Consider the following 12,071-nt stretch of genomic DNA (forward strand, 5'->3'; position numbering starts at 1 on the left):
TTGTTGTCCGTGGACAAAAAACAGGCAACCTGGACTTGAACCCCAGTCTGTCTGTTAGCAGTCTAACGCTGATCCACCTGCAGAGAAACGGAATCCAGCCAGAACATCTGCAGGTGTGACAGCTCCTTAATCTGTTTAATCTCCCTTTGTCCGATGGCAGAATATTGTATTTTGACAGATTCTGAGTTGTTGCATTGCTGTCTTTTAGTACCGCCTCCTATTGATGATGAAATCAGAAAATCTGAAGTCTGATTTTCATTGGTGCAGATTTAAAGGCGTCAGATTTAAAACCAGAAGGTGTTTTGACTGTCCAAGTTTATTCACGTTTACTTTGAAGCCTGTTGTCGATAGTTTTCCTTCTCCCCCAGACCATTTTCAGCACATTCCGAACACAAGCAGCAGCCTCCTGATGTGTTTCGGTGAACATGCCCAAACACATTCACATCCAACTGCCAACATCTTTGAAGAGGCCTGATGTTTTTTTGTTTTGTTTTTTTTTGTTGTTGTTGTTTTAGGATGGTGCTTCGCTTCCAGATTAAAGCGTAATGATGACAGCAGGTTTTCTTCGCTAATGTGACAAAGTTTAAAGTAAAACAAAGATGTCTACACGGGGTATCCTTTCAAGAGCTGTAGTTGCTTTGTTTTGTGGAAGTGGTTTTTGGACACATGTCGCAGACCTTCAGTGTGTGGCTGCGGTGTGTGAGTTTGGATGGACAGCTCAGTGTTTCAGTCTAGTCCTCTGAGATGACGTCGACAAACTCTGTGCCGGCCTGCTGCGTGGCGGCCCGCCAGCGGTTGACGTGTTGACTGCCTTTCTTCTTCTGTTGAGCATCAGGAGACTCCTCCTCCAACTTCTGACGCTTGTGCTTCGTCCTGCGGTTCTGAAACCAGACTTTCACCTGGACAGAGAAAAAGATAAAACAGTTTAACACGTACATACATTAGTATCTGGATCGTTTGTATCAGCTCATGGTTAAATGTCAATTATGACGTCTGTCACAGTGACTGATGCAAAGTTTCACAACCACTTTTTTTCACCTTCAATAATAAAGTGTAAAGAATTCATTGAATGTTCAGCCTTCAAGGGCTTTTTGTGTTTTATGCAGTAATCATATCAGAAATTCAATATGAAACTTTAAAACTCTGGTTATGATATGTGCAGCAGGTTTTACTGCAAACAGTACTACTACAGTAGACTGTACACTCAGAAATATTTAACCCTAACTTTTAAGGTTTATGTAATTTTATTACATGACAAATTCCCATTTAGTTTTTTAGATAATTTTAATACAAACCTACCAAATAAACCTTACATGATGTATATTCATTACTGTAATAAATCCTATTTATTTGAAATGCATAATCCTCAGCTTTATGTATTTAGTATTAATAAATATAATTACTCTAAATCAATAATAATGACAGTATTTATTTAAAATACATAAAGTATATTGTTTTAATTGCATAATAATAATGTTACCTATACAAGATAAATGGCATAGGTAACAGAATTATTATGCAATTCATACAATAAACTTTATGTATTTTAAATAAATACTGTCATCAGTATTGATTTAGAGTAATTATATTTTATTAATAGTAAATACATAAAGCTGAGGATTATGAATTTCAAATGAATAGGATTTATTACAGTAATGAATATGCATCATGTAAGGTTTATTTGGTAGGTTTGTATTAAAATTATCTTAAAAAGTAAATGGGAATTTGTCATGTAATAAAATTACATAAATCTTAAAAGTTAGGGTTAAATATTTCTGTGAGTGTAAAGCCTGTCTCCTATTATCCATTTTTGATACCTGACTATCTACTATTTTAGCTAATAATAATACTTGGATTATCAACTGAAGCCTGAAATCAGATATTTTAGAGATTTGTTTTTTTTTTATTTTGTGACAGGATAAATTGTGATCAAAAAAGCAAATAGTTGGATTTAATTGGAGCAGATCTTTGGGAAGCTTGTGTAAAAGTAGATTAAAGTGGTCAATATGCAATAACTCGGACCTCCTGTTCCTCCTTCTGATCCTCCTCCTCAATATGAAAACCATGAAATGCACATTGTGCTCTTAGGCAGAAGACAGTTTTGAGATTTTAGCACAGAAATGTTTTATTTTTAGAATTTACTTTTATATTTTTATGGTTGTTTGCTGTAATGATGTTGTGCACAGTGAGTTTTAATCTTTTTTATTACAGATATATATAGAGGATATATGAACTGTTATTTAGATATAATATTATGGTTGATTAGTGATGATGTACTGTATTATTTAATGTTTTTTATGGTGAAACTAAAGACAAATTTCCACATTGGACAATTAAGTTTTCATATCGTATTGTATCATAGCATAAGTGAAAATGTGGTAAGAGGGAGGAGCACATGTGCTGGTGCATGCTAAGAAAAATGTATAATGCACCTTGAAAGGACCCCGACTTCTGACATGTGCACATAAAAGTTTATGCAGCACCAGATCTCAGGATTGGACATTGAAAGGAAAAAAATAAAGGAAAAAATGTGTAGTGCTCATAATGCTTTTGCGAGTACATGATATATAATTAATTCCCATGGTTTCCCATAATTCAATTCTGCCAGTACACACCATCAAGATACTCAGTCCTTCATCTGCATGCAAAAAACAATAAAATATTGTGCTCAATAACTGTGTTTCCATGTTTGTTATTATTCAAAAAAACAACAAAACATCTGTCACTCAGTGTCACTCTCTGTCACATGCTCTGTGCAGACTCAGCTTGTGGGAACTCATTAAACTGCATGAACTAACTGTATTTTATGTGCACGCAGCAGCATATCCAGCGCTCTATATAATGAAACAAGGCCTCATGATGCATTTTCCTTTAAGTTTCTATTATGTTTTTATTTACCTTTGGAACGCTGCTTGGGCCACAGACACACTTAAATGTCTGGTATTTAAATGTCTGTCGACTCTGTGTCATAACCATGAAATGTCCATCTCCATTTTTCTGACAGTTATCGCTGATATGTCTATTCACTGATTCACCACTTTCATCTAAAGCATCAACAACATTCCTACCAGGTGTCATTTGACTGCTGGGATTGTTGATGGATTTGCTGTTTCTCCCCGTACCAGCGCTGGAAAGTAACACTACCAACATTTAATTTTTGCAATACTTTTAACTGATAAAAACTCCATATTATAGTGACATTTGGAGTAATTTGTTAATTTGCAGGGGACTGTTATATTATTAGATTTAATTTCTAATAATGTATCATGTGCTTATCAAATAACATAACTGAACTGCTGCAGATTAAGATGGATTAAACTAATATATATATATATATATATATATATATATACAGATTAGTCCGCTGCGGCAAGAATGCTAATATATGAGCTTTTTGAGGACTGAATCCTTTTCTGCTGGTAACACAAATGTACAGAACTGTTAAAACATGTCACAGATTGATCTTTTCGGAGGTGAACATGATGATGACAAGCTCATGTTGCACAATCTGTCAGTGACCTGAGATAAAAATGTGGATGACAGACTCCAGATCAACATGATACAACTCCTTAATAGCTGCCAAGCAAAACCCCGCCAAGGGCCTGAGGTGACATGTCAACATGGTGAGGGGACTTTGTGGAATTATCATCCCAGTGTCACAAATTTGTAGGCGATATATCGCTGCAGATGAATTGAACATTAAGCAAAGCAAATTTGCAGGTATAAAGATCACAGTGATTTCTGCCCTGAATTTCAGCAATTCTAAAAACATAAATTAATAAAGCAGTTTGGAATATTTGGAGCTCTTTTGGACCGTGTAAGTTTCATGGCAGGTTTCCAGCTGAGCGCACACTTGGCGCACACTTTGTTTAAGGTGCAAACACGCTGGCGTTCCTCTGTGCATCTGTGGGCGTGTTGGTCCTAACAGGAGGTGTGGTCAGGCACCGTGATGGTGCCTTGGTATCATGAGGCAGCAGAAAGCTGTTCCACAAGCGACCTTCATTTAATTAAACCAATCCATTAATTCTCACTGGGAAGTGGAAAGTAGTAGTAGTGTCAGCTACGAGGTTTTGTCCATGTGGTGCTTTGATGTGGACATGACCCAGCATGCAACTCCCTGAGGGTTGGGGACCCCAGCAACTGCAGAAGGCCAAGGACACGCCCACTCTTCCATCTGCCTACAGCAGATAGGTACTTTCTGATTACTGGTGACTTTAAGGTTCATATGAATAGGCCTTCTGATCCCCTCTGCAAATCATTTATGGAAATTGTGGATGCATTAGGATTTCAGCAATGCATTCGGGACTCGACACACATTAGTGGAAATACCCTGGATTTGGTTCTCAAACGTGGTATTGCTGTCATGAATATTGACATCATGCCTCTTACATCAGTGATCTCTGATCACTCATTTATTAAGTTTACAGTTTTGCTGCCGTGTTTACTGGAACACCAACCTTATTTATCACTACGGCAATGCATCAACTCCTCAACTAAGACTGAACTTGAAGCTAGACTGCTTGATATCTTAGCTTCACATTTGGCAAATACCCAGTCAGTAGACAGTCTTGTGGATAGTTTAAACTCAGTGCTCAAAACTACACTCGACATGATTGCGCCACCTGTGTTAAAACCGCATTCCCCCCAAAAAAGTCACCTTGGTTCAATGATTACCTGCGTGACCTCAAGCATAAGGCTAGAGGTTGAGAACGGAAATGGCGTAGTTCAAAATTAGAAGTATTCCACCTTGCGTGGCTTGATGCTATCTTAGACTATCAGCATGCATTACTGGCTGCAAAGTGGACCTATTACTCTGATTTGATCAACAAAAACAAGCATAACTCAAAGTTCTTGTTCGACACGGTGGCAACACTTATTCATGGACAACCACCTGTAGTTCGCTCTCCTTTTACAGCACAAGATTTCCTGGATTACTTTGAGAAGAAAATAGACATTAGGTTAAACATATCCCAGCATGCCTCAACCCAGCTACTACGCCCTGCTATTGAGGTGGGCGTCATTACTGAGGTATTACCCAGATTTACAGAATTTGAGAGTATCTCACTAGGCATTCTGATGAAACTCATAATGTCAACAAAAAGCACAACCTGTTTATTTGATCCTATACCAACAAAACTGTTTAAGGACCTGTGGCCCACTCCTGGGCCAACTGTGCTGGAAATTATTAATCTTTCTTTAGGTTCTGGATCTGTTCCTAAATATTCAAATCTGCAGTGATTAAACCATTACTTAAGAAACCTAATCTTGACTCGAGTGTATTGAAAAACTATCGACCGATATCAAATCTATCATTTTGCTCTAAAATTCTGGAAAAAGTGGTTTAACGGCAGCTCATGGACTATCTTACTGAGAATAATCTCTTTGAGCCACTGCAGTCTGCTTTTAGAAAATATCATTCCACAGAGACGGCTCTTGCTAAAGGGGTGAATGATCTTCTGCTTACAATGAATTTGGACACCACTATGGTTCTTGTGCTGTTAGAGCTCAGTGCTGCGTTTGATACCATGGATCATCATATTCTACTTGATAGGCTGGAAAATCATTTTGGGATTACTGGGAGTGCCCTTGCATGGTTGACGTCAGACCAGTCATTCTCACTGTGTTCTGTACAGTAACACTACCTCAATAATAAGCATTTGGGAACTGAGGACACTAATTGTTGAAGCTTTGTAGGTGGAATTTGTCCCAATCTTGCTTGATGTACGACTTCAGTTGTTGTACCTGCACTCTTTTACTACGAAGCCACACTGTTGTAACACGTGCAGAATTGGCATTGTCTTGCTGAAATAAGCAGGGACGTCCCTGAAAAAGACGTTGCTTGGATGGCGGCATGTGTTGCTCCAAAACCTGGATGTACCGTTCAGCATTGATGGTGCCATCACAGATGTGTAAGTTGCCCATGCCATGGGCAATAATACACCCTCATACCATCACAGATGCTGGCTTTTGAACTTTGGGCTGGTAACAATCTGGATGGTCTTTTTCCTCTTTTGTCGAGAGGACATGACGTCCATGATTTCCAAAAACAATTTGAAACATGGACTCATCAGACCACAGCACACTTTTTCACTTTGTGTCTGTCCATTTCAAATGAGCTTGTGCCCAGAGAAGGCGGCAGCATTTCTGGATATTGTTGATGTATGGCTTTCGCTATGCATGGTAGAGTTTTAACTTGTAGATGTAGCGACGAACTGTGTTAACTGACAACGGTTTTCTGAAGCCCACACAGTAAGATCCTTACCACAATGATGTCAGTTTTTAATGCAGTGCCGCCTGAGGGATCAAAGGTCACGGGCATTCAATGTTGGTTTTTGGCCTTGCTGCTTACGTGTAGAAAGTTCTCCAGATTCTCTGAATCTTCTGATTATATTATGGACTGTAGATGATGGACTCCCTAAATTCCTTGCAAGTGAATGTTGAGAAACATTGTTCATAAACTGTTGGACTATTTTTTCATGCAGTTGTTCACAAAGTGGTGATCCTCACCCCATCTTTGCCTGTGAATGGCTGAGCCTTTTGGGGATGCTCCTTTTATAGCCAATCATGACACTCACCTGTTTCCAATTAGGTGTTCTTTGAGCATTCATCAACTTTCCCAGTCTTTCGTTGCCCCATCCCAACTTTTTTGAAATGTGTTGCAGGCATCCATTTCAAAATGAGCAATTATTTACACAAAAACAATAAAGTTTATCAGTTTGAACATTAAATATCGTGTCTTTGTGGTGTATTCAATTAAATATAGGTTGAAGAGGATTTTCAAATCATTGTATTCTGTTTTTATTTACATTTTACACAACATCCCAACTTCATTGGAATTGGGCTTGTATTTGTGCTGGAGACCCTCCTGTCCTGTGCACCAACTGCATTTCCTGTATATTCGTTTTGTGAATTGTTCTGTAATTTGTGTCTGTAGCATGGTCCAAGCAGAGGGTCACTCCTTTGAGTCTGGTCTGCTTGAGGTTTCTTCCTCAGAGTGAGTTTTTCCTTACCACTGCTGCTCTGGGGGTTAGTAAGATTAGACCATACTTGTGTGAAGTGCCTTGAGGCAACTTTGTTGTGATTTGGCACTATATAAATGAAAATAAATTGAAAACTGAAATTGAAAATTGAAATTGACTTTGTTGATGCACCTTTGGCAGCAATTCCAGCCTCAGGTCTTCTTGAATATGATGTCACAAGCTTGGTGCACCTATCTTTGGGCAGTTTGGTCCATTCCTCTTTGCAGCACCTCTCAAGCTCAGGTTGGATGGGAAGCGTCGGTGCACAGACATTTTGAGATCTCTCCAGAGATGTTCTATTGGACTCAGGTCTGGGCTCTGGCTGGACCACTCAAGGACATTCACAGAGTTGTCCTGAAGCCACTCCTTTGATATCTTGGCTATGTGCTTAGGGTCATTGTCCTGCTGAAAGACAAACCGTCGCCCCAGTCTGAGGTCAGGAGCGCTCTGGAGCAGGATTTCATCCAGGATGCTCTGTTCAGGCCACTTTCCTGATGCACTGTATCTAGATGTGATTAGATTTTGGAGTAGTTTGGTCAAAGGTCAAGAAAACATGGTCTGAAAGACCTTTATCTGTATATCTCAACAATCAAGAAGCCCAGATGGATGATCTAAAGCAGGGGTGCTCAAGTTCGGTCTTCGAGAGCTACCTTCCTGATACTCTTAGTTGTCTCCCTGCTCCACCACACCACCAGGTGTGTTGGAGCAGGGAGACAACTAAGAGTATCAGGAAGGTAGCTCTCGAAGACCGAACTTGAGCACTCAGGTGTGTTGGAGCAGGGAGACAACTAAGAGTATCAGGAAGGTAGCTCTCGAAGACCGAACTTGAGCACTCAGGTGTGTTGGAGCAGGGAGACAACTAAGAGTATCAGGAAGGTAGCTCTCGAAGACCGAACTTGAGCACCCCTGATCTAAAGCATATATTGATCAGAACAATATTTGTGATTGGTTGGTATGAATGACTTCATAATGAAGTCACATGATAAAGTCATGATGTATATTTACTTGTATATTTATATGGTTGTGTGTAGAGCACATAGTTATCCATCTGCCATCTGATGCCTTTCATTATTACTAATAAGAGATGAATGCTTTATTGGCACATAAGTCACACTGGCGTATAAGTCGCAGGACGTCCCAAAGTCATTAAAAATAAAGTGACTTTTGCTCCTGAAAATACGGTTAATCTGACAACTTAACCTCATTGGCTGAGACCAGCTGTAATTTCGTTCCAAGGCATTTTAAAACCTGATTAAATCTCTTTATGTTGCAAAAGCAGAGATTTCTGAGTGAATGTGGATGAATGTGTGTGCAGTCTCTCATTTTTTCAGCAGTGAGGAGGAGGTGAGAGCTGGTCCTTCAAAGTGATGTGAAAACTTTAGGATTAAAACTGCATCATGACTCTCCATCACAGAGCTCTAATTTATTAAGAGCTGTTGATTATCTGCTGGTTGAGCGATGGATTGCTCTTTCTCCAGTCCTCTTGTGAAATGAGCTCATAAATAACAGCTGATGATTCACATCACTTCACTGGCGTCAGGGTTGATATCGCCGTGGCTACCAGATGACAAACAATGTCAATCATGCTTGAGAAAAGCAGGTTGTGGCAGCAAAGGGAAGCGCCTCATGGATGACTAACTGTCGACTCACTTCCCCGGATCGTTCCATTGACCTGGACCGAGGCCAGGATCCTGACGCCAGCTGAATGGTAAACGCCTGTTCTGTTTTGTTTTCATTTTACGCATGCAACGATAAACTAATGGCTGAAAAACTCAAAGTTACGAGTAAACAGACGAGTCACAAGTATAACATGACAGGAAACTTTCACCTGACATGTTGCGTTTCACAAAAACTCAAAATCACACGACTGAAACAGGTCATCCAAGAGCTGTCACAGGTGTCTTTGGTGGCTTCTGTCACCAATTAACTTCTGTCACATTCATTTTCTGAGAATAGTCTCATGAAAAACCCAATCATTGAAACATAGGTGGATTTATAGAGCAATCACTTAATCTCCAAATTAAAACCAGCTGATCTATGGTTCATCAGTCAAGTTACCTGAAACTAGTAAAACCACTGACTTTACACTCAGTCATTTAATTATGTTACTTTAAAAACCTGTGCAATTAAAGATTTTGTGTTTTATAATTTGATTTCATTTTTCATTTTAGTAAAAGTAAAAATTACAGTTCAAAATTCTGATTTTATTAGCATTATTACAACCCTAATTCCAATGTAGTTTGCAAATCCTCTTCAACCTATAGTCAATTGAATACACCACAAAGACAAGATATTTAATGTTCAAACTGATAAACTTTATTGTTTTGTGCAAATATTTGCTCATTTTGAAATGGATGCCTCGCAGAATGTGGCTTGGCATTGTCTTGCTGAAATAAGCAGGGACGTACCTGAAAAAGACGTTGCTTGGAAGCCAGCATGTGTTACTCCAAAACCTGGATGTACCTTTCAGCATTGATGGTGCCATCACAGATGTGTAAGTTGCCCATGCCATGGGCACTAACACACCCACATACCATCACAGATGCTGGCTTTTGAACTTTGCGCTGGTAACAATCTGGATGGTCTTTTTCCTCTTTTGTCCGGAGGACACGATGTCCATGATTTCCAAAAACAATTTGAAATGTGGAATCATCAGACCACAGCACACTTTTCCACTTTGTGCCTGTCCATTTCAAATGAGCTCGGGCGGCAGCGGCGTTTCTGGATGTTGTTGATGCATGGCTTTCGCTTTGCATGGTAGAGTTTTAACTTGTACTTGTAGATGTAGCGGAAAACTGTGTTAACTGACGATGGTTTTCTGAAGTGTACCTGAGCCCATGCGGTAAGATCCTTTACACAATGATGTCGGTTTTTAATGCAGTGCCTCCTGAGGGATCGAAGGTCACGGGCATTCAGTGTTGTTTTTCGGCCTCACTGCTTACGTGTAGAAAGTTCTCCAGATTCTCTCAATTTTCTGATTATATTATGGACTGTAGATGATGGAATACCTAAATTCCTTGCAATTGAACATTGCAAAACATTGTTCTTAAACTGTTGGACTATTTTTTCATGCAGTTGTTCACAAAGTGGTGATCCTCACACCATCTTTGCTTGTGAACGACTGAGACCTTTGGGGATGCTCCTTTTATACCCAATCATGACACTCACCTGTTTCCAGTTAGGTGTTCTTTGAGCATTCATCAACTTTCCCAGTCTTTTGTTACCATTGTCCCAAGTTTTTTGAAACGTGTTGCAGGCATCCATTTCCAAATGAGCAAATATTTGCACAAAAACAATAAAGTTTATCAGTTTGAACATTAAATATCTTGTCTTTGTGGTGTATTAATTTGAATATAGGTTAAAGAGGATTTGCAAATCGTATTCTGTTTTTATTTACATTTTACACAATGTCCCAACTTCATTGGAATTGGGGTTGTATTATTATTATTATTATTATTGTTGTTGTTGTTATTATTATTATTATTATTATATTTGAAGTCTTGAAACAATCAGGTCAGGTCTGGGCGTACGCTCTGGTGCTGCACATCTCTGCATCAACCACACCACAGACTTGCCTTGGGTTCTGGTTGGCAACCACCCAGGCAGACAAACAGTCCATCCCCACCTCACCAAAGTAACCATCTCTCTGCTGCAGCCGAGTGAAACTTGGCATTTCTTTGACCTTCTCCTGTTATGGAGGTCCTCAGTGTTGAGGAAGCTGCTTGCTGGATTGTGATCAGAGAAACGCAACACATGCCCAAAATGTCATAGCTGAAGTTCCATCACAATGCACGAGAACTGCCTCATCTGAGTCTAATGATGTAACTGCTTGTTTGATGCAAAGTCTTTCCAGTGGTACCCAAGGATCTTCCGAAGAGACCTGGTACCAAAGACATCCAGTCATCACCTTAGATCACTGGTTAGAGTCCAAGTCTCACAACGATACAGTAAGTCAGGTAGCACCAAGTCCCTAAAGACTCCTACAAAGACCACCAAACACCTCTGACCTTTTCCCTCATGATTCCATAAGATCATCTCAGGTATCTTTTGATGTCAAAGGCCAAGGACCCAGAGACATGAACATCACTTCTGAGAAGTGAATGTTTCTAAAAGTTCAATACTTTCACCACGCACAGATATACTCTTGATGACCAAATCCAGGAAGTCACCAAAAGCCTGGACTTACTTTTGCTCCAAGACGATCACAAACCCAAACACTCCAATTCCTCACTCAGCTTCTCAAGTGCTGGAATCAGCAACAAGCAGAGCACTGTCTATGAAGCTGCTGGATTTCCACAAATCAACAGCCAATCCAGACCTGTCATCATGTCCCCGAGAGCAGCCCAACGGAGCAACAATGTACGCTGCACCAAAGCACTGCCGATTATTCCAGGAAAACTCAGAGCTTTTATTTCCAATTATATTAAAAATTCTACACTTAAAAACAGAGGATGCTCTAAAAAGAGCACCCCCACCATTTCCCATCATGCCTACCTGCGTCTCTGTCAAACACAGCCCGCTGGCCAGCTGCTTCCGCTCAGCTCCAACCACATAATGGTTCTTCTCGAAGGCTCGTTCCAGACGGAGGAGCTGCGAGGGTGAGAATGCTGTCCGGATCCTCTTTGGCTTTCTGGAGAACGGACCGTGGAGCAGCAGGTTCTCTGGACTACTGTCCTCCCCTAAAAGCAACAAAAAGACAACTGTGGCAAAGGTTGACCCAAAGAAGCAAGTCAAAAAATATATATCAGTGTAGGCATCAGCATTTTAGCAGTGACTTTTCTGGGTGAATTTCTGTTTAATTCAGTGTAATTTTCCATGAGAAGTAGATTATGTGAAACAGAACAACTCCTCAATTAATCCATGTGAATTATTTCCCATCAAATGAAAATTTTATACATTTTAAGATGCAAATCTGCATACATGCATATATACACATATATATGTGTCCATATTACCATGTGTACATATATCCACGTGTGCAAGCACACATACATACATATATCCAGGTGTGTATCTACACATACATGCATATATCCACACATGCATATACAC

At 39.7% G+C, this 12,071-nt stretch overlaps 1 protein-coding gene across 1 annotated transcript in view; it reads right to left on the reverse strand.

The window, feature by feature from the left end:
• Positions 1 to 509: 509 nt before the first annotated feature.
• The window catches only part of emx3 (empty spiracles homeobox 3), a 31,209-nt gene continuing 19,647 nt past the window's right edge, over positions 510 to 12,071 (reverse strand). The window contains exons 2-3 of the mRNA XM_034182296.1: positions 11,514 to 11,698; positions 510 to 899 (exon numbers count right to left, since the gene is read on the reverse strand). Coding sequence (XP_034038187.1) covers positions 732 to 899; positions 11,514 to 11,698 — 353 coding nt within the window. The 3' untranslated portion in view covers positions 510 to 731. The remainder of the gene's footprint in view (positions 900 to 11,513; positions 11,699 to 12,071) is intronic.

The sequence above is a fragment of the Thalassophryne amazonica genome, chromosome 11 (genome assembly GCF_902500255.1).
Source record: "Thalassophryne amazonica chromosome 11, fThaAma1.1, whole genome shotgun sequence".
Taxonomy (NCBI): Eukaryota; Metazoa; Chordata; class Actinopteri; order Batrachoidiformes; family Batrachoididae; genus Thalassophryne; species Thalassophryne amazonica.